The following is a 23,877-nucleotide window of genomic DNA, read 5'->3' on the forward strand; positions in this document are numbered from 1 at the left end:
GGAAGAACTCAAAGATGAAAAAAAAAACTAATTGCACTTAGCCGCTAATTTTCCTGTTACGTTGTGCCTCCTAATAATACTGTGATCCGGGGCTCTTTACCCCTATATTTTTATAATTTAGATTTTAATAATAATAATAATAATAATGACAGTGACGATCCTAATATTAATATAATAAACGCACAAAAATAACAACAAATCTTTCTTACATTTTTAAGAGTTAAGTGTAGACAAACTTATGATCACGTAGACTTTATATTCCTTCTGGTAAAAGGTCAAAGAAAGCGAAAGTGCAAATATATCGTTTGCTTTAAATATATCTCCTCCATCCTTCACTAATCATGAATGTGGCCGAAAGTACACAGTCAAAGATGTATAGTTATAGGTTGATATACTAGAGTGTGTAAGCGTGGCTCTAAATTAACAAAAGTCTGCGCGAAGACCAGAAAGATTAGCGTGTGCCCGAACTCAATTGATGTACAGGCGTGAGCATTAGTGTGCAGACGCCCCGCCGCGGTGGTCTAGTGGCTAAGGTACTCGGCTGCGGACCCGCAGGTCGCGGGTTCAAATCCCGGCTGCGGCGGCTGCATTTCCGATGGAAGGGGAAATGCTGTAGGCCAGTGTGATCAGATTTGGGTGCACGTTAAATAACCCCAGGTGGTCGAAATTTCCGGAGCCCTCCACCACGGCGTCTCTCATAATCATATGTTGGTTTTGGGACGTTAAACCCCGCAAATCAATCAATCATTATTGTGCAGACCACGGGATCGCGTGGCCGAAGGCATCTAAGCGCTATCTAGCGACGAGGCGCCTGCTGCGGTGCGTATGCGCGTCCCGTCGTATCAGTTGGCCCCTCATGTCACGCTCTGCAACGAGGTAGTGACCAAAACGACACCTGGGTGTCGCTGTCTTCGCCCTATCGAAGTTGTGCTGTTTTTTTTTCGTTATAACGTAGAGGCTGCGAGGGTGCCGGTTCCAGCGCCGGGATCGCGTAGTTATTTATGCCGGTTGATTCATACCTAAACGTAGCCCACATCGTGATACCTGATGAAGCCAAGCTCACAAAGTTAAATTTCTTCATCTCAGCTTGCCTCTGTCACGTTAGGCCAAGTTGAACTTAATTTAGCTCAAATCACCGCTAGACGCCATGACGGCGAGTGCAGAACACTCTGTTCAGCACATATGAGTTGTAGCACATGTGAGCTCCTAAATCAGCATAGCTCTTTGTGAAGTATTTAGATCCTAACTCTTCATTTTAGTCGCAAATAATTTAATTGAACACGTTATACAATTGTATTGTAAAATGACTTCTTCGTTAAAAAACTATTACTTGAACGAGGTATATACGAACATCCACCATACCAATGCTTCCGCGTGACGTAAACTTTTCCGCAAAGCATTTTCACTATGCCGTGAAGTCAACCATTCAGGGGCACAGAGTCTATTTTTTCAGACCGCCACTAGATGGCGAAGCTGTTTCTATTCTGCGGCGAGGTTGAAGAAGTACTTGAATAAACTGTGACACTAAAATCAACTAATGAATAAAGAACTTGTTTAGACAATGGAAAGTTCACTGAACGCTCAATTTCCCCTGAAAGATTCACTCGATCATTTATGCTGCCTCTATGTTGTGTAGAAAGCAGCTGGAATGGCAACATGATTCTGCGCGTCATTTCAATTGCGGAAAATTCGAGTTGAAGCTTTCTTCACAAGTGATAAATTATGTCGTGGTTCCGGTCAGTAATATTGTACAGCCAAATTCGAATACCCCCCCCCCTTTTTTTTTTCGTTCGTAAGAGTTCATTTGTTTAGAAGGGAAGTCGCTTGGGACAGTTGGGTTTCCATAATTATGCGCAAAAACACGATCGCCTGATAACGTACGGAGTTTGTATGAATACGGCTCCTGTTAAATCAAACTAATGAAATAATATGATTATATAACACGATCCAGTTCTAATATTTGTTTCTACATGTACCATCACGCTTCCCCCGCACCGGTTCATGACAGCGATAAGCAGTCACAGCGGTTATCGTATTTGTGGCCGATAGCAAAACGTGTTCATCGTAAAGCCCCCACCATCGTTGCGTTCCTGCCGACACAGCGCAATGGGGCAAATTCTATGGTCGTTCGTACGCGGAACGATATAGGGAGACCAGAAATATTGCGCGCACTGGCGCATGAGCTGGTTTGTCACGTGGTATTTTTTGTATTTCGCGGGCATTTGTAATTAGCAGAAAAACACTATTACCTAACAGATATAAAGTTCAAAGCTGTCAAATCGGACGTTTTGCAAACCAACTGTCTCATTGAAATTTTTATCTATCTTCGTTTCTTCAAGACTTAGTTAATCAAACATATATATCCAATTAAACAATATTTGAGAACACTAAAGATAGTGTGACAAACTGCAGGCGACGGTGAGCAACATGCATTTGGTCGCGTCGTGATTACGTGTTCTGGCATATTTTTAAACTCTGGCTAAAGTTACGTGGGACACCCTGTATATGGGAGCGCCAGTCAGCGCCGCCAACAGCCATGACGGCTAGTGTGGAACACTCTTTATTTGCCGGTTTGGCTCACGTAGCACGAGAATTCAAGGTTAATAAAAACTAAGCATAGCAAAACAATGAACACAACGAAAAAGACGCAGAAAAGATCATTGGAAATAAACTTGTCGCAAAGAGAAGGCGGTTGAAGCCGTCAACGGTGTTCTTATGATATTATTATTTATATATGCTAGTTTGGACAAAACATTGATTTTAAGGTCAGAAATGCCACTGAACAGGAATGCTGAAGATTTGTTGTCTTCCGCGGTGGTGTTCCGGTTACGACACCTGGCTGCTGACCCGAAGGTCACGGTTTCGATCCCCGTTACGGCGGTCGGATTTCGATGGAGATGAAATGCTACAGGCCCCCGTACTGTGCGGTGTCGGTGCTCGTTAAAAAACGCCAAAATTTCCGGAGTCCTCCACTACGGCGTTTCTCACATCATATCCTAGTTATGGCACGTTAAATCCCAGAAATTAAAGTTCGTTTGCCCACGTAGCGAATCATATTCTTTTCGGATTCCGCGAAGGCCCGTTTTATGTTTCTTTCTGCCCCGCCGCGGTGGTCTAGTGGCTAAGGTACTCGGCTGCTGACCCGCAGGTCGCGGGTTCAATTCCCGGCTGCGGCGGCTGCAGTTCCGATGGAGGCGGAAATGTCGAGGCCCGTGTGCTCAGATTTGGGTGCACGTTAAAGAACCCCAGGTGGTCAAAATTTCCGGAGCCCTCCACTACGGCGTCTCTCATAATCATATGGTGGTTTTGGGACGTTAAACCCCACAAATCAATCATCAATCAATCAATCGTTTTATGTTTCTAACTCCCACGGTGGTCTAGTGGCTAAGGCACTCGGTTGATGACCCCCCAAGGCGCGGGATCAAATCGGGCCTCGGCGGCCGCATTTTCGATAAAGGCGAAAATGCTTAAGGCCCGTGTGCTTAGATTTAGGTGCACGTTAAAGTACCCAAAGCGGTCTAAATTGCCGGGGCCCTTTCCAACGGCGTCTCTCATAACCATATGGCGGTTCTGTGGCATTACACACTAATGATGATGATTATTATTATTATTATTATTATTATTATTATTATTATTATTATTATTATTATTATTATTATTATTATTATTATTAAATAATGCGATAACTGATGCAGCGTTAAGGAGCCTAAGGTCTCTTTAATGCTGCATCAGTTATCGCATTATTATATTTTTCTCTAGTTTCTTGCATACTGGGTATAATCTGTTTAAAATTTTTCAGTGCTTCTTCACATTTCTGCTGTTTAGGTAGTATTGCTTCCGCTAATTTGCTTCTCGATTTTTTTTGTCTTTATATGTAGCGTAAATGAGTTACATGTATTCTTTGTCTGATTGTTCACATGAAAAGCTTTTCAATATATATGTCATCTCTCGTGTGCCGATGTGCCGGGCCAAGTCCTCCAAGCCACCGTCTGGCTTTGACCGACCTGTTATTTGTTTTGTTACAACTCAAGATTATTATTATTATTAGTAGTAGTAGTAGTAGTAGTAGTAGTAGTAGTAGTAGTAGTAGTAGTAGTTTGTACGTTTGCATAAAACTGCGAATAGGCTTATGTAACTACTGTTTATACTGAGCACATTCCTGCGCAGTGTGGACGGATACATGTCTCATGAGACGGAAATCTACTGCAAGATCCACTTCAAGCAGCTGTTCCAACCAAAGGCTCGCTTCGACAACGACGCCGGACCACGTGAGCGCACTTACAATGTCTTCCGCTATTAGTAGCACGGAATGCGCTATCAACCAATAACCGTGTTGCTGTACGACTCGTTAACGTTGCATGGAACGTGCTAACGTGCACGCCACAAAGACACAGTAACTATCTTACTGTTTGTTAACTTTATTCTGCGTCATTACCGAAACAGCTGATAATATAAAGATAGGCACTATTTAAGTAAACTGCCTATTGCACGAACTTTTTGTTTACGTAGATAATCGTTTTCCTATGTAACGTGTTTCTCTTTTGATGACAGAGTTTATGATTACTAATTAATCGATATCGAGCATAGCACATTGAAACAGTTGTCTGCTTTTATCGCTGTCGTCGTTTCCTAGTACAATCAGAGTCTTCAAGAAGCACTGGGACTTAACAGCAACTAATCACGGCCTTCCACATTTTCGATAACATCGCGCGCGCGTCCACGGCAAACCCCGCCAGCGCGTTATAACGACGAGAGGCGGCGATATCCGCGATAGTACGCGCATGCGCCCAAAGCACACTGCTGTCCTGGTGTCGACTGTTATGTTGATAACCGTTAATGGACACCCACCCTGTTGCGGTTAAGCGTGGTGCTGCAGTAAAAAAAAAAGTGTGTGAGAAGCAGCGCAAGTGCTTCGACTGAGATTACATTACCTACGATTAGTTTTCCACTTATCAGCTGAACGGTGCGTAGAGCCATGAAATCAGGACGAACGTAATAGACACCACGATCAGCCCTTATTGGCACATACGCAGGGTTATCACTATGGCGCGGTCTGGCGGATAACAAATACGTACCATGTACTACGCTATCGAAGCTGCTTAGTTCGTGACTTATCGACGCAGGCTGCCGGCGTGGCTTGGGGTCGACGTCCCCGTGATATCTGGAAAAATGGCTGGATGAAGCTGATATACATTGACATTATTAAATACCTTTCCTCAAAGAGGCTGTCATTTCATAAACTTGAGGTCTGTACAGCGGAATTTAAAGTATTGTGATTCGTGACTAAATGGTGCTTTGTAACCTTTAAAACCGTCCCCAAAAGCTGGCGTAGTGTGCCGCTTCTAGAACGGACCCGACACACAGGCTAGATTTCTAAGAACGTGCTCGGCAAGCTGACCTTTTATAATAATGTGCGCCAAAACGAGGAGCTAGTGTTGTTTATAGTATACACTAAGAGTGAAATCATTTTTTTTTAATTGTGGCTAACAGGTTCTAGTAGTACCTGTTCACATTTAGACGAAGTGTCAAATGCCAAGCTTCTTCTTTCCTGCGTCTCCTGCTGTTCGACAGCTTTGGAGAGGCCATATGTGGAACACTTACACTACGGCACGGCATTTTAATTTTGCTCTGAACTCTTAGCACGACTGTCGACCTACAACACCACTAGCTCAGCAGAACAGTCACGTTCAACTTCACGCTGTCATTAAAGTTACAGTCGCCGCACTGCAACTGACGTTTCGAGACCGTGACAACATTCTTCAAAGCACTAGTCAGCTTCGTTTACTTTGTAATACGTTTCCGCGGCATAATAAAAACGCCAGACCTGCACGGAACGCGCAGCACAGTCACTGCGAAAGCTATAGAAGAGCAGACTTTGAGGGCCTTTTTCTAAACACTTTTTGGGATGCTGCACGCACACTGCTGGGTATAGACTGCGCCATAAATAATCATAATTTTTGTGTAGTCGGCCAGCATTCACTATGCTATCCTTCGTCATTCTTTGGAGAAGCGTCGTATCCGCTGCACACTTGTTGGAAATTTTGTGCAGTGGCTAACGACGAAGAAGAAATATGCCAGAAGTGGGTATGCGCCACAGTTGATAGGTTATTAAGAACAAGCTTTTGTAATGGGTCGGAGCATTGGACGACCAGTCGTTACGTAATTCGCATTGCGTGACGCCTGTTTTTTTTATGTTCTAAAACACTTTGTTACTTATATTAACGCGATTCTATTCCCGACATCAAGCGTGTATGAATAGTACAGCAATAAGACAAATATACGACAAAGATGGAAGAAAAGCTGTTCCTTTTTGAGAAATACAAAACGCACTGTGATTAGCACCATTCGGCATATATTCAAATACATGCAAACTGAAATGCAATGTGCAATGCGAAGAATACATTAAATACAGTGATCACATGTTAGATCATTTCCTGAATTTTGTAATATTTGTAGTCTGCCTTGTCGATTCAATTACTTCAGTTCTTACGGTTTAGTATTCAATGCCTTCTCGACGTTGCCCTTTATAGATGCTGCTCTTTAAGGTGTCATATGATTCACTGTACGGAAAGCGGAAGGTCGCGTAAAATAACTTATTTAAGGAGCGTTCGCGCCTGCCTGCGTATGTACACCTTTTGCGTGCGCATTCTCACCTCCCACGTCGTTTACTAAGGAAACCGTAGAGCTAGCAGAAGGTGGCAGGCCAGTCTGACATTATACTTAGACTCCTTGCAACACTGTCTGTGTTTCAGAATGTGTCGAACCATGGAGAGTCACGAGTTGTTCCTCCGTATTCTTTTATCGCGCTTCTTTCTTTCATTCCTTTGTGCTTTACTGTTATAATTCACTAAGAGCCAGTTTTTTTTTTTTCATCGAAAATCTCGATTACAGCGTTTCCGCTGCACGAAACGGCCAATACCAGCTGCTATCGTGTCGACACATTGGCTTTGGGTGGCGGACTTTCAAGAACCGTTTCATAGGCAGGAACAGAAACGTTTCTACGGCGATGGTAGTGCGCTTTGCTATGACTGTGTTCCAATTCTTAGACAGCACGTAGAAAGTCTACGGCAGACTGCTTAGAAGACAGTACCGAGCCCATGCTGTCCGAGAATCGGAACACGTCTGGACGGCTTTTACGCGACGATGCGCCACCTCGCGTCGAAAAGAAAAAGCTAAAATAAACAAACGTAACAGTTTATTTTCTGACCTATTTACAGTTGAAAGCAAAAACAAATAAACGTTACTCACAATGAGCGTCTGCGGAAGCGTCTGCTTGAGTGCAGACAACAATTCCACCAAGATCCGATCTTTCTGAGCGATTCGCCGAGCCGCCATCTTGTTTAGACAGCAAAGTAGCCTGCATCGTATTTGTCTACGATGCGGTCTTCTCGGAGCTGTCTACTTTGCCGACTACGTGAGAATTGGAATGGGACTTAAGATGGCCGCCGTCCATTTAGCTGTCCATTTAACCGTCTACGGTGAGTATTGTATCACACCGTCTGTATAACGGCGGCAGACAGACAACTCCTCTCGGAAGCAGTTATTTAGTAAATCATCCCATCTGTAGTCGTGTAATAAAGGTGATATCCAGCGACGGAGGAAATTTAATGATTTTTTCTCAAACACCAAAGGGACCAGTGGAGTGCGATGAGCAACACAAAAGCACTGTTGGTGTTTTCGAGGACTATTCGACTTAACTTGGATTCATGAATTATTATTGTATGTACATACGCTTGTTATCATTATACATAGCATAAGCAGTGATCACCCGACAGCCGGAATAGCAAGCAAGGTGATAAACCAGGCTAACGTATTCGGGAATTCAGTCAGAGATCGTTATCTCTCTCCCTCTCTTCTTCAACTAATTTATTCTACTCGACCACTTGTATTTAGTACAATGAACAGTGGTATGGCACCTGATAGGTCAGCATATACACATTGTCTCCTGGTCTCCACCGTGCATTGCCATTTTAATATGAACCTTCATTTCTTATCGGCTTTGCTGCAAGTTTTACACGTCGATTCGTTCCACCCCCCCCCCCCCCCTTTTATTTATGATAACGAGGTTCGTTAACCACTGACATTTGCCCCACGAAATCCGAAATGAACTTCGATTGAGGCGCATTTTAATAAACCCCAGGTGGTCAAATGCAATAGGTTTCCTCACTACTGCGGTTATCACAACGCTGTTACTTTTGATACCTAATACCCTAGCCTCTTTTTTTTTTTTGTATCACTTGGCTCTATAGCGAGTGCTTGTCTTGCCACTGGCCGTGCACTAATACATGCAATTCGTGTCCTTGAAGCGGTGACCACTCCGGAAGCGGACGAATCACAAGAAGGTAGGAAGTTCCTGTTATGCATGTCTGCTTATAGGCTGCCGCTCGCGATTAGCATGTGTGCATGTGCGTGTGTACTTTTCTTTGGCATGCGCGTTATTTTTTTTTACTACAGTTGTGCTTTAGTGTTTCTTGACGTGAATGACGTGTGCTTTAGTGTAAAACTTTTTACTATAGTTAAGTGGCAACACACAACAACAAAACACGCACACTCTCATCCAGTGTTTCACGTAACGAACTTATAGGCACGCAAGCAGCGAAAGCTGTAAAAGTAAAGTGTGAAACCTGAATCGTCACAGTGTCCGTGTGAAGACTTTGTTCCGCACGTAAAGCCGTGATCACTGCAAGGATGCGTGGCCGACAGCACGGCCAGCAGCGCCGCGTAATTGTCGGAAACACTGCATGTGCTCTTCGATACACCGCGCACCCAACGTCATGAATACGCTGGTTCGTCATCTGCTAGCCGCATTTTTGGCAGCTAAGCTGGCGCTTCCTGCAATTCAAGGTTCACATTGGTAAAAAAAAAGGGGGGGGGGGAGGGGGGCGAATGCAAGATCAATGTAAAATAGTTAACATATGAGCTATTTAGTAAGAGATACTACAAAGAAGGAAATAAGTTGAAATTCAGGATGCATCAGCTTTGCGGACAAAAGAAAGAGCGCATCGCAGCGCACATGCTGCGCATGTGCAGTGTTTCTAACGAGGGCGGCTAAGAAAGTGCCGCCGTCCACGCGCTTGAGTGTTAACCTGTTAGCCCTAACAGTGATCACCACTGTTCACACTATCGGCGTCAAATGAAAATGCGAACAGTGGCATGCATTAGCAGTGGTATAGTGCGCGGCCACTCTTCACCACGGACATATGCGCAGTGCTGCAAAACTAAAGCACTGCGCGCCTGTCATCGTTGGTGACCGGACGGTGCATGCTAGCGTTTTTAATTCTTGCCGCTGGTTGCGTTTCACGTGACGCCGGTATGCTTAAATAAGGTACTGATGTTACTGCGAGAACGTTGCTTGATCTGTAGTGTTATATGTTGTAAGCCCGACGCCCTCAAGACCGGAGGATAGCTGGTGCCTTAAATTGTGAGCTAACATTTCTTTATACTACATTAGCAATAATACAAAATAAAGATAACGATGCAATCAATCTTAATTATTGTTCATGTTCAGTGCTAGACAGTAAGTTTAATGTTTGCGTTTGGCGTTTTCGACACTTTAATCAGACCAGAAACAGCTAAGCATTGTAATTGTTGTTTATGGTCGGATGTTCGATTGGGCCATTACTTCAGCACTTTTCGGGATAATAGTTGAAACTGTATAGCTTACGATTGGCTGACAATGACCAAATTACACACACTCGAATCGCTCGATATTCTTGTTTATATGGTGTGCAGAATCAAGTGGCTCTGGCGTATGCACCGTCAACCATGGCGTGCCGATTCCACACCCAATTAAACGTAAACCTCCATGGCGTCCTCTGACACTAATGGTCTTGAGGGTCGTCACTCAACGCGAAGCCATCTTAATGCTAACATATTGTTACGCCTGAAGTAGGGGTACGGGGGTTTATTGAACGGAAGCTGGGATGGCGAGGCCGCACCGGATAAAACTGCCGAGAGATCTTCTTCTTCCCAAGTCCACACTTCTATTCCCTCTTATCAATCCGGCACATACACGTCGTAATATTTCCCCCTTCGCAGACGAAGCGCACCGCGCGTTTCATGCATCGTCCCGCAGTCTAAAAGCTTTGAGGCGAGCCACATGGGTAACCTCGGTCTTGGTTGATCGTCTCCCACTAGCTGTCAGTCGTGCTATTTTATAATCTACTGCACTGAGGCGCTCAAGGACAACGAATGGGCCAGTGTAGTGGGCGAGAAGTTTTGTGGACAAGCCACGCTTGCGGATAGGCTTCCACACCATTACAAGGTCTCCCGGTTCATATGTGACGTGGCGGTGCTTGCTGTCGTAGCGGAGCTTTGAGCGGTCTTGCGATGCTATAGTACGCAGGCGGGCAAGACGCCGAGTTTCTTCTGCAAGGCATAGTGTTTCAGCTAATGAAGGATCGTCATTGTCATAAAACGAAAAGATAGTGTCCAGGGTATAACGAGGGGGTCGAACGTAAAGAAGGAAGAAAGGGCTGTGGCCGGTGGTTTCGTGTTGGGCAGTGTTGAAGGCATACGTGATGAACGGTAAGACGTCGTCCCAGTTCTTGTGATTGGACGCCACGTACATTGAAAGCATATTCACCAGTGTCCGGTTCGTTCGTTCAGTAAGGCCATTCGTCTGTGGATGGTAAGGTGTCGAATGACGAAGTTCCGAGCCACACATACGGAGCAGTTCCTCAACAACGTCTGCCGTAAACTGACGGCCGCGGTCGCTTATTATGACGCGAGGAGGTCCGTGGCGCAGTATGATAGAGTGCAGGAGAAAGGAGGATACTTCGCCAGCAGTTGCAGATGGCAGGGCGGCCGTTTCGCAGTAGCGGGTCAGGTAATCGGCGCACACTACAATCCAACGGTTGCCTTTTGCCGAGCGTGGAAAAGGGCCCACGAGGTCAATGCCAACTTGCTCAAAGGGAGTGCTGGGAGGCGTCACAGGCTGTAGAAGTCCAGCCGGAGCAGTCGTGACTGATTTGTGCGTCTGGCATTGAGTGCAACTGGCCACGTACTGCTCAACTGACTGGCGCATGCGTGGCCAGTAAAATCGCTCCTGTGTACGAAGGAGTGTTCGCGTCATTCCCAGGTGACCCGAAGTTGCGTCGTCGTGCATGGCGCGCAGAATGGAGGAACGGAGTGTGTGCGGCACCACCAGCAAGAAGCGGGAACCCGTGGCCGAGAAGGTCCTCTTGTAAAGTAATCCTTCACGAACGCAAAAGCGTCCGGCCAAAGTGGACGCTCGTGCTTCAGCAAATAATGGCTCCAAGCTGACATCCTTCCGCTGTTCATTTTCAAAGGTGGTCTTGTCCGGGAATACTGGAGTCACTGACGCAATTAGGTGATCGAAATTGTCGGCATCGCAAAGTGTTGTAGTAAGCGGCATCCGCGAAAGGCAGTCAGCGTCAGCGTGCTTCCTGCCACTCTTGTATGACACCGTGAAGTCATACTCTTGCAAGCGGAGGGCCCAGCGTGCCAGGCGGCCAGATGGGTCTCGGAGGCTTACAAGCCAGCACAAGGAATGATGGTCTGTGACCACTTGGAAGGGACGACCGTACAGGTATGAACGGAATCGCTGTACAGCGAAGACGAGTGCCAAACATTCTTGCTCAGTCACTGTGTAATTCCGTTCTGGTTTACTTAAAGTTCTGCTGGCATACGCAATGACATGTTCCTTTCCACTGTGTCGTTGTACTAGAACTGCACCTATGCCAATGCCACTGGCGTCAGTATGAACTTCGGTCGGCGCCGAAGGGTCGAAGTGTCGGAGAATGGGCTGCGATGTGAGTAAGAACTTGAGTTGGTTGAAAGACGTCTCACAGTCATGTGTCCATTCAAAGCTAGTACCTTGACGTAGCAGACTGGTCAAGGGGAAGGCAACGTCGGCGAATGCGGGAATAAATCGGCGAAAGTACGAGCACAGGCCTAGGAAGCTGCGAAGCTCTTTCGTTGAGCGAGGTGGTTTGCACGCTTTCACAGCTGCTGTCTTGCTCGGGTCAGGCCTGATCCCATCTTTGTTCACAAGGTGCCCAAGTACTAAGGTTTGTCGCTCGCCGAAATGACACTTCTTCGAATTAAGAACAAGGCCAGCGTTTCTAATGCATTCCAGAACAATGTCCACGCGTTCGTTGTGCTCACGAAATGTGCGCCCAAAGATCACGATGTCATCTAGGTAGCACATACAGACGTTCCATTTTAGGCCACGCAGAATGGTATCCATGAACCTTTCGAATGTGGCAGGAGCATTACATAATCCAAACGGCATCACGTTAAATTCATAAAGTCCGTCTGGAGTTATGAAAGCAGTCTTTTCCTTGTCCGCTGGATGCATGGGAATCTGCCAGTAGCCTGAACGTAAATCGATAGACGAGAAGTATGACGCCGAATGGAGACAGTCCAAGGCGTCATCAATTCGTGGAAGAGGATAAACATCTTTCTTCGTGATGGAGTTCAAACGGCGATAGTCGACACAAAATCTCCAGGTACCGTCTTTCTTTTTCACAAGGATCACAGGAGCTGCCCAAGGGCTCGATGATTCTTGAATGATGCCCTTTTGGAGCATTTCACGCACTTGATTGTCTATTATCTTGCGCTCGGACGGCGATACTCGGTACGGTTTTTGTCGGATTGGCTGTGCTGTTTGTGTATTTATCCTATGGCGTATACGAAATGGAGGAATGGAAGGCGTATGGTCACTCTGGGAGAAATCAAAAACTTGCAAGTACTTTAACAAAACGTCCACAAGCATTCTGCGCTTGTCGGCAGTCAACGCCTTATCAACCATAGGTAAAACTTTCGAACTGTCTGAGCAGGCGGTCACTTGTTCATCCCGTCGAACGTCACTGAGGACAGCTACTGTTGTTGGCGAGTATTCTTTAAACGACGCTAGCTTAAGTCCTCCTGGTAGCAGCACCGGTTCGTTTGAATAATTCGTTGTCCAAAGGTCTGAACGACCTTCACTCACTGAAACTATGCTGTGGGGTACCAACGTGTTCTTCTTTATACAACTTAGATGGAAAGGCTCCACTAGCGCATCGAAACTGGTCTTATTGTCGTTAATATGCGAAGAAGCTACTGGAACGCGCACAGCACAGAAGGCCGGGATAACGGTATCTTCATAGACTCGGAGCGCACCGCTTTCCGTACCCGAATTCTCGATAAGTCCATGAGGAACAGCGTCACTTATGATAACTTCGCCATTTCGACAGTCTACAGTGGCTCCGCACATTCGCAAGAAATCTATGCCTAGAATGATGTCATGAGTGCTCCGCGGAAGAACCGTGAATTCTGTCACAAACACTTGATCACTCAGTAACACTGCCGCGGTACAAACACCAATCGGACACAACGAGTTGCCGCCCACGCCACAGAACGTTATCGCTTTCTCCAACAAAAAGGTCACCTTTCTTCCCAAACGAGCTTTGAACGCAGCACTCATGATCGACACGGCGGCTCCAGTGTCCACCAAAGCCATCGTATGTACACCATCAACAAAAACTTGCACTTTGTTTTTAAACATAAGCACCGGTGGAGGTATCTCTTCTTGCAGCGAATCACCAGCGACCTCACCCCCAGCGGCCGCGCTGCCTAGTTTTCCGGAGGCGGCGAAGGGTAGCGGCGCCTAGGAGACGGCGACCGATTGGAGCGAGGGGCTGGCGGGGGTGTCAGACTGCGGTCAGAGGCTGGAGAACGGTTTCGCAGCGGCCTTGGTGTCTCGTAAGATGCGCTTCCAGGGAACGTTGGTGCTTGTGCAAAGTCGGACAGGTGGGATCTCGGTGGCCAGTCGTACCTCGGCGGCTGCCGGTAGTTACAGTACCTGGCAATGTGGCCTTCGACGCCACAGTTGTAGCAGATGGGTAGGGGTCGCTCGCCGAACCACTGCTGAGAGCGCTGGGCTGTGTAGGGTCGCCTAACCGAACGGGGTGGAGCAGATTGCTGAACGGGAGCTGCGCGCCTCTGTGGGGCGGGGCCGGGACGAAGACGTTGGTCATACCGCTGGTCAGACGCGAATGAGTCTCGGCGTGGCCACGAAGCCCTAGCTTCGCGAACGTCTGTCACACATACTGATGGTGGCAGAGGAGCGAACGGGGCCGGGTAGTAGGATGAACAGGTAGGCGTATGGCGGATGGTGTCGTGGAACAGTGTGTCTTGTCGCTGTAGTTCTTCCCGCACTATTGTCCGGATAGTAGCGGCAAGGTCGGCGGGCGGGCTCACGTCGACGCTGGCGACCGTTGTTACATTTGCCAGCCTACCAAATTTCGGGGCAATACGACGGGTCTTTAGCTTCTCAAAAGTACGGCAGTGACGTTGGACGGCGGAGACGGAAGTGAGGTCTTCCCTGCCTATCAAAAAGTTGTAGACGTCCTCTGCTATACCCTTCAGAAGGTGGCCGACCATGTCCTCTTCAGTCATGTACGGGTCTATGATCTTGCAGAGCATCAGGACCTCCTCTATGTAGGTGGTACACGTTTCTCCAGGAGTCTGAGCTCTTTGAGCCAACGTGCGCTCCGCGCTCTTCTTTTTTGAATCAGAGTCGCCGAAGCATTTCTTGAGCTCTTCAGTGAAACGATCCCACGTTGTTAAGGAATCTTCGTGGTTTTCGTACCACATCAGAGCTGTTTCCGTGAGAAACAGCGCGACATTTCCCAGTTGGTCGGTGGCATCCCAGCAGTTGTACCGGCTCACCCTTTTGTACTGTGTCAGCCACGCATCCACATCTTCTCCTGCTCTTCCCGCGAACGGGCGGGGTTCCATATAGTGATATCGGGGTGCAGCTGGCACTGACCTTTGTGTGGTTGAGAAGGCGTGACCTTCGCTCTCGGCCATGGCAGTTGGTGTCGGTGGCAGACCGGCAATACGACGGCTCCGGCGAAGTTCGAACAGCTGTGGCTCCGTGGTTCGTCGACGTATACTGTACCCAGCACCTTCCACCACTCTGTTACGCCTGAAGTAGGGGTACGGGGGTTTATTGAACGGAAGCTGGGATGGCGAGGCCGCACCGGATAAAACTGCCGAGAGATCTTCTTCTTCCCAAGTCCACACTTCTATTCCCTCTTATCAATCCGGCACATACACGTCGTAATAATATGTTCACCTATAGCTACTACTGCATTCAAGTGTTGCTCGAAAGCTATCGATGTTGTAGATGTTATACATTATCGATGTTTTGCAATACGTACGTGCTCAACAGTAAGTGAACGCCAGTAGACAAATATGACGCACTCATTGGTGACCACGCACGTTATTATCACAGTTTAGCATCACACGAGTGGCGCCTTACGCAACGCGATGGATTCACTTGCCGAAACTTACAAAAAAAAAACCACTTTACAGCGAGAGCTTTAAAGCCAACACGTAATAGCTTGTCGTGACGAGACAATAACAGATAAAGAAATAGAAATGAACCTTAACGCACTCCTTACCTAATGCCGAAAAAAGGATTAGGTAAGGGTTTTCACACAATAGGACAATGTTTTCACTAGCCTACAGTAATAAAAATGAACTGTAAACGCGAGAGAATCGCACTATGAGAGTGAAATAATAAAGTATAACAAAAACGGCACTGAGAGTTCTAATTCAATACGAAGAGACTTCGAGTGATCGGGCGTGGAAACGCAGGAAACGTCGCCTCGGACGTGAACCGACAAGCACTGGCACTTGGCGACAAACTGCCTGGACGATGATACGATGGCTAGCGGAGTAGGCTAATTTTAAGGCGCCACAGTTTTCCCCATGGGCGGGAACGGGACTTTGTTGTATTGAGGGTAGCAGACTCGCGTGAGGCGTCGCGTAGCCAAATATCTGGATGCCCCTTTGGCACCCCCTGCCCGCACTCCTGGTCTTCACACGTGACCTTCAGATGACAGAGCCGTCTGCAAGAAGTACTGCCACACAGCACGCTTCCTTATCCTTTTCTCGTGGCCTTCGCAGCTATCGCGGAGTAGGTCGTTAAAACTTACAGATAATGATATCGAATTGCCGGCTCTGGCGTAAATAAGCGATTTATGGCAACTTTCATCTCGCCCGTCTGCGCCTTGACGTTGGTCTCCTGTATATGTTATTTTTCCCCCCACAGGTCGCCAGCGCCGTCACGAAATGATAATCCGCGAGAACATACCCGAGGAGCTTCCACCGGACGTCGTCAGATGTGAGTGTGCACGCCTCCTCGATGTTACGCACTGCCTCGCACGTGTGGGACATCCGGCTTTGTCTTGCTTTGTTTGTAGCTCTTTTTTCTTTAGCCTACTCGGACGAGGGTGTCGTGGAAGACTTCGCCGCCGCCGCAGCCCCGGCGGTTATGCGACGCGTGTCTTAATAGATACACCGACGAATCCCAAGTGCGAACGATATAGTGACAGCCTTGGGGTGCGTTTAAGGGCGAAAGCTATCGCGAGATTCCAACAAGCGATTTTGGTGACGCAGTCTCTACTTCACAGTGTCGACTGCGCTTTTAGAAAGAGCTTCGAGAGGTCCCGGGTAATGTGTCATACTAGAACAGGTAGATTACGAACTACAATTCATCAAACACAATAGCGAAAACAAAAGAACATAGCCCAAACAACCAAGTTAAAGAGAAAGATACTTTTGTAAACACATTCTTCGTAATACAAAAATCACTGTAGTCTTGCTTCTGGAACATGCTTGGTGAGCCAGAAAACTCTCAGCCAGGGAAATACAAGTGCGACGACTCCTGGAGGTTCCGGCACTCTAGCTAGCCATTACGTGACAAATTTTAACGATGTCTGCTAAGGCCTACGTAACTATTCATTGATAAAAATGCATCAACTCGCATTAGAGAATCGCTTCCAAACGTAGCAAGTTTCTGAATATCTTATGGAAGCAATCTAGACAAAAGACGACAGAAAAAAAGATTAAATCATGGTGCCACATTCACACTCAGGACTTAAATGCCCTTTAGGAACTCGACGCCTTAAAACACAGAATGGTTTTATTGCATCTGTTTGGCACGGGGAACAATCATCAGCCTAAACGTATTTTTTACTGTGCCACTTAACGCTTCATTTAGTGTTTCCTTTGAACACTTGTGTTCTTGCTCGTTTTGAGCTATCGGTTTAACTGTTCGTTTGCTGTTTTTCGTTACAAGCTGCTCCCGAGGAGAGCCTTCCTGAAGGTAAGCTTTGTTTGACTCCTGCTGGGCTATTTGCGGTCCCTTGTCAGAAGAACTTCGCTGTAGTCATTTCTATGGACGTGCAACGTCACCTGTTCGTTGTTGTCGAGAGGCACCACATCAGGCAGCCCAAGGTGACAGCAGTATACGCGGACTGGCGCTCAAAATCAGCGGGATTTTAACGTCTACAATAGAGTCATCAGTACGCAACTGATTGTACTTCATACGTGCTCTGGCGTCATAGACGGAGGTGCAGCTACGACAACTGCACAGCGAAATCAGACCGCGTATACATTTGCGCAGGATTTGTATTGTTGATGCGCGATCTCAAGTCTTGCTGCCGTTTCGCAAGTATTCCAAGAAGGTTTCGAAAGTAGTCATTGAATTGTGGCTCGAGTTTATACGTGCCATTATAATGGTAGTCGACGTACGGGAAACGAGTTTGTGGATATATACTCTCACTCTGCATACAGCTACGAAAGGCTGAGTGTGAGTCCCGAAATATATACTGAAAAGCAATGCCACCGATGATGACATCTCAATGTCGCTTATGTCTTTTAGTTCCGTCAACCTTTAGTGCCTCCGGTCATGTCGTGATGAGCACGTTGTTTTCTTAAAACCACTAGAGCTGACGAAGATCATGCAAATGGGCCAGTCTCCTGGCCGAAACGTATATATAGAAATTTGAAATTTTTCGGTGGAGGGAGGGGCACACAAGTCCCTTAGACTTTCGCACAACACCCCCCTATGGATTTGCCACTGCGCAGATCAGAGGTTTGAAGGCCGAGACAACACCCGTGACCGGAAGCACAAACGGAAAGAACCGGGACAGCGGCTTTTCTTCATTCGCTTCCTTTTCCCGCCACGATGCTTCATCTCAAATGTGTTGTCTGCAGTTCTATAGAGGCGAGAGGACCCCTGTATCTGTTTCTTGGGGCTAGAAAAACGAAAAAGAACGGTGTCGCGAACCGGTAGAGGGCGACGCCCCTTCGACTTCCTCCGCGTGGTCGCGACGGACGTCCCGTTGGGCGATAGCCCAGTCTCGAGGCCGACTTTTATTTGGGGGGGCATCCGAATCCGCCTGGGCGCAGCAGCACGCACCCCTATCTCGCTCGACCCGCATCCGAAAGGACTGCGGGCAAATCGACACGAATTGCCGTCTACGCGAGATTCGGCTGATCTGGAGCATACCGCGTTACGTGTGTGCACTCTCTTCGGCTTCTGTGCGTCAGGGTATAGTACACACAAGTCTTTCGTGATCACACTCTCTGTGATCACACTAAACTTTACTATGCTGCTCTTACTATACTACTCTACTACTACTGGTCTACTACTGATACATACTGCTCTACTTTTTCTATACTGGGCACTGTACCCGTTGGTTACGATGTGACAAACGGACATCCAAGAGACTCATCAGTTCTCGCGCTTCCCATTACGTGCCGCATTGTCGCATCGTTCAGCAGCGCTGACATAAACGTTGGAGGACAGTAATGTAAGAATTGCGGCGAGTCGGGTGGGTTGGTAAAGATGCATACATTCGAAATATTAGCGACAAAAAGAAGAGACGTAGACAACATGAGCGCAGTGTATGTTGTCTGCGTCTCTTCCTTTGTCTCCGTACTTTTTGGCGCTACGATTTCGACAGTAATGTAATAATCTGTGGAATCTTACCAAAAGCACGATGTAGTGGGGAGAAACGCTATATAGTGGAGGGATCCGGAACCGGACGCTAATGTTTAACTGAAGGCTTCCTAATCGGACGTGAGTTTCAAGCGCTTGTACTTGGAAGTGCGCAGCGCTTTAGGGGACCGGGCTAATGTACGCTGTCGTATGCTGCCGTATGCTGTAGTATGCTGTCGTCATCACTTGGCAAAACGCCCTGTGTGTAGCATTAGAAGCACGCGTTCGCGCCCAAAAGAAGTATAAAAATAGATGAAAAGGTTTAGTTTTATTTTGTCGTTTTTGTACATTGATTGATATGATTGCGGTGTCATGTGACAGGTATATATTCTTGGTGATTTGCAATAAATCTGTAGTTGCAAGTTAGCGCCTGTCCTCGCTGTCCAATTCGTCCATTGTCTGCCTTTACTGAGCGCTTCAGCTGTAAAAAAACATGCAATACCAACTAGCCCGCTCCCACACATTGCTTAGAAGAAAAAGAAAGCAAACGTGAAAGAGAAACAGAGAGAAAAATAGCAAGAAACATATAACAGCAAGAAGGAGAAAGAAATAGCTAAAGTGAGAGGAAGACATAAACAGAAATAAAAGGAGAAAAATACAAAAAAGCGAAAGGGAGGAGAGAAGGAAGGAAAGATAAAATTGAAGAGAAACAAAGAAGGATGCACAGCTGCGCACATCCTTCAGGCTTGGCACACGTACTAGTGCGATGCTGTACTTATTGTTTTCGTTTTTCACTTGTCCTGGCTCCTGTTATCGCACTAGAACATTGCATCATGTGACGCCAACACTAGCCCAATCTGCAACTTCGTTAACGTCTCATAGCATCAACAAAATGAGCAGTCGTTACATATAACCAGTTACACAAAGTAAAGTAAACTATAGCAAGTTGCATGCGGCTCAAGCTCGTTAGCAATTTCGAGGTTATGGTCCCCTTTAAGCCCGTCCAGGGTAGCGAGTTACCTAATCTATAGCTGCTTTTGACGGATCGACAGCCGGTCAGTCCTGCTCGAGCCCTTTTACACGCTTAACGAGTGACTGTCTGATAAATTATGATGTGTGCGCAGATTAGCCGTTCTTCCGCGGTAATTAGCGAAATTAAGACAAATAAGCAACACACACGTCGCTAATAGCCCCTAAGTGCTTAAGTACTCCAGCCACAAGAGACGGTGCTATCAGCGATCAGGAAAAACGTGCCGATGATGTAAGAAATAAGCGTCCTCTCCCCTCGTTCTCCGGCTCTCGCACGATCATTGCGATTATCGCCGAAGTTCTGTCGTCTTATTTTGCTAAGGAGAAGCGCAAGTGGCGCGTACCCCTGTCTCATGACACATACAACGTGCTTTCGTGCTAGCCCGGCTCGCCCATCGAAAATCCTCCCGGTGATCTAGTAGCCACAGTCGCGGTGGTGTATCGGGTCAGTATACTGACCCGACAGTCGTGGGTTCAGTCCTGTCCGCGGTGGTCGTATCTCGGTGGAGGCGAAAATAGTGGAGCCACGTGCACTGTGTGACGCCCAGTGCAAGCCAAAGACTGTTCATTAAATTTTGTAACGACATGTTTGAGTTATAGATAACCTCTTTCTTTTAAAAATCTCTGATCGGTACGTTCGCAGGTTTCCCCTTCTGTGCATAAGCGTGCCCAGTCATATCGGTTTTGTTTTCATGTGAATGTTGATATTTTTGTGCATTTCTCTCGCAATAGCGGCGAGAGGATATTTTTATTTTCTTTCTTTTGTTTGTGGCTCAATATGAGTACACATTCTTTGTATCAATATCGCTTTAAGACAGCTGTGCTTATATGTTTCTGAACTTATAATTTTCTTTATTGCTGAAATCATTCTGGATGATTATGTACCAGTGTATTCTGTACGACAAATGCTTGTTGGTGTGTCTATGCTTTTGCTGCCAGGGTGGCACGACCTAGTCGGGCGTTTACTTAGCCTTTAGTCGTGCCCCCCAAGGCAAAGTAACGATTTTGCCTTGAATAAAAAATGAAAAGAAAAAAAAAAGATGGTCAAAACTTCCGGAGACCTCCACTACGTCGTCTCATAATCATATCGCGGTTTCGGAACGTACAACCATCATCATCATCATCATCATCATCATCATCATCATCATTATTATTATTATTATTATTATTATTATTATTATTATTATTATTATTATTATTATTATTATTATTATTATTATTATTATCCCGCAATGCCACATATCTTAAAGCCGTGAGCTTGAGTTTACTTGCACGTTCTAACCTATAGGTGGTCGAAATTTCCGGAGTCTTCAGCACGAAGTCTCTCACAATGATATTGGGGTTTCAGGACGTAAAACGCCGGAAATTATTATTACGTCGACTAACAAAAAAAAGTTATTGTGGAACGCAAAAGTGGGCTTTTGTAAAACGTCCATGCGTAGCAACCGTGGGGGCGCTGCCACTCTCTGCAAGGGACACGCGTGTGGTGTACGTGCCTGCCTAAAAATGGAGCAACACCGCGGCAACGCGTCCGTTGTCGAGTGAAGAACGCCACCTCTTGGCAGGAGGGATCTTGGCAGCCATTTCCGAGGAACCGAAAAAGAAAGCAAAACACGGAAAACAAAACAATCGGTAAAAAAATAGAAAAAAAACACACGACTCGCAACAGGAATGTCTGAAGAAGGAAGAATGGGTCGAAAGCGAGGAACAAGCGTGTGCTGGAGAGTGAGAGAGAAAGAGAGGAGAGAAAGAATTACGTGCGGCTGCTGGGACGTGCGAAATACGTGCCGTCGACAGAGAACTAAGAGAGACGAACTTGACCTTGATTTACTTGTCTTTCTTTCTCTCTTGTTGCATCTCTCTCTCTCTCTCTCTCTTTCTCTCTCTGTCTCCGTCCTTTTTTTATTATTATTATTTCTCGTATCCTTCACTCTGTTACATGTCGCGTGAAGAACCGTGCAATGCTGCTGAAGCTGTTATGCCTACAGACCCTGCCACGGTTGTACGGCTGTTACAGTGCCCGGAATGCCAGAGGCACATGTACTTATATTAAAGTGCATTGTTAACGAACCCCGTACGGTCAAAATTTCTGGTGCCCTCCACTACGGCGTCCCTGAAAATCATGTCATGGCTTTAGGACATGAAACTCCAACAAATACTGTTGGGCCTACAGATGGCCCGGTGTGCGCAGAGCGTTAAGGCTGCATACCGAAGAAACAAAATATGTCCCTTTTGCGATGTCTCAAAATCGTGTCAATATTTCGAACGCTTTCTCTCTCCTTTCGTGCTAGCAGGTACAATGATGGCTCCGCCAGGTGGAGGAATGGGACGGGGCAACAGCAAGAGGACAAGAGGCTGCATGTCCATTCCACAACGCGCGTCATGACCTTTGGCACTTTCCATTCTTTATCCTTTTCTTTTTTCTTCAAATGTGTAGCTCACGTTCAGTGTAGTAGGTCGAGAGCTTTCGAGCACGTTGCGTTACTGCACAGCAGCCGCTGTATCTATATGCAGCCAAAATGTTCAAGTTAACCGCCATGGCCGTGGACTTTGTATTTATGACACAGTCATCTTTGTTAGCGGCGTCATCTGTTGAGAGGAGAGGAGGTGATATTACTGGTTTTAATCATTAATGAGAATTAATTCCAGACCACCTACTGCGCTCTGATGTTTGGTACCCGTGTTCTCGTGAACCTCGACTACATGCCAATCCGCACCGTTTTCTGGGCATGCTGAAGGAGTGTTTCAAGGCCCGTATGCTTCTTACAATTTACTCTCGACACGCGATGATGTGTGATTCAATTCCAGGAATACGTAAAGCATCGTCTGCTTCTGCGTTCTGTATAGATTTTGACTAATCAACTGGGACCCGAAAACCCCTGTCTTACCATAACGCTGCTCTTTCTTTCTTCCTTTCTTTCTCTCTTTCTTTTTTTTCTTTCTTTTCTAGTTACAATAGTTTGTTTCAGCCTGAAGCATCTTTGCTGCCTCGTTGATTTTGATGTCGGATGCACAAAAAAAACTGCGCATACTTACCACAGGGAACGGCAACACGACTGAAAATTTAATGAACCTGCAAATTACACCAAATTTGGCAAAATCCCGAAAGCACCATTTTTTTCCCTGAACCGTGAAATTGCACGCCTTTCGCATGACCAGCAGCGAAGATGCGCTCTGATGAACTCTAAAGGCTCTTTCACGGCTTTCGAAATGCGACTCAATATTCTTTTTTTTAACTCGTCACTATATGTTCCCGTCTGTACATCTCCCTTCTGTCTGCGTGCCCTGATTTAAGTTGCTTGCAGCAGCTCCCAAAGAATTTGCCGTACAAGCAGTGCGATGTCTGAACAGTGCTTCTTTGCTTTTGGAGAAGGCGATGTGTCTATCATTTTGCCCCTCAGCTCGGACTGTTATTCTCTATTTCTGTCGTATCTTTTTTTTTTGCTTCATGGCGTGTTAAAATGTGTGCGTGACGGCATTCTCTTCTCATGAAGTACGCAGACCTGCGAACGTTTCCATTGGCTGCTCTACTTTCTTCCTTTCTTTCTTTATTTCTTTCTTTCTTTCTTTTTTTCTTTCTTTATTTCTTTCTTTCTTTGTCTCTTTCTTTCTTTCTTTCTTTCTTTCTTTGTCGGAGTACGTAAAAAGGTACGGAGGGGTAATTCCAGGCACCAGTTTCCAGCTAGTAGTTACGGGTATTACAATGATTTCCCTTCATAATTTATTTTTTTATTTTTTTCTCCCCGAATTGGCACACTGCTCTTTTGGCGGTTCTTCTTTGCGCACAGCGGCCTGGTTGCCTGTCTGACTTAATCCCACGTGAACTGTTCCGGGACACGAACTGAGAAATTTCCGGTAAAAAGCAGCAGCCCAATTCACTGATCCGATTCTTCCCTCGTTCCCAAGAGGCGTCCGCAATAATCAAGTCCAGAATGCAATATGTGTCATACGTTAATTACTTCAGTGGGCCGCTAGAACACCAGCTGTGTTGTTGCCTACCCTAATTGAAGAGGCTTTACTCAGACCGACGGCCGGAGATTGAATTAAGCCTCCGATGGTTGACTGTGTTGAAGGTCTTGCTCCAGAATCTCGTATCCGGTAAAAAT

The 23,877-nt window shown here is 46.4% G+C and overlaps 1 protein-coding gene across 19 annotated transcripts in view; it reads left to right on the top strand.

Annotated features, from left to right (window-relative positions):
* LOC119180953 (uncharacterized) overlaps positions 1 to 23,877 on the top strand; it is a 311,773-nt gene that overhangs the window by 224,525 nt on the left and 63,371 nt on the right. For 14 of the 19 annotated variants that reach the window (XM_075874974.1, XM_037432096.2, XM_037432100.2 and 11 more), the window contains 4 exons: positions 4,168 to 4,268; positions 8,307 to 8,342; positions 16,067 to 16,138; positions 17,096 to 17,122. In XM_075874974.1, coding sequence (XP_075731089.1) covers positions 4,168 to 4,268; positions 8,307 to 8,342; positions 16,067 to 16,138; positions 17,096 to 17,122 — 236 coding nt within the window. The remainder of the gene's footprint in view (positions 1 to 4,167; positions 4,269 to 8,306; positions 8,343 to 16,066; positions 16,139 to 17,095; positions 17,123 to 23,877) is intronic. The other 5 variants (XM_075874961.1, XM_075874973.1, XM_075874960.1 and 2 more) reach the window with 4 other exon arrangements.

Source organism: Rhipicephalus microplus, chromosome 10 (genome assembly GCF_043290135.1).
Source record: "Rhipicephalus microplus isolate Deutch F79 chromosome 10, USDA_Rmic, whole genome shotgun sequence".
Classification (NCBI taxonomy): Eukaryota; Metazoa; Arthropoda; class Arachnida; order Ixodida; family Ixodidae; genus Rhipicephalus; species Rhipicephalus microplus.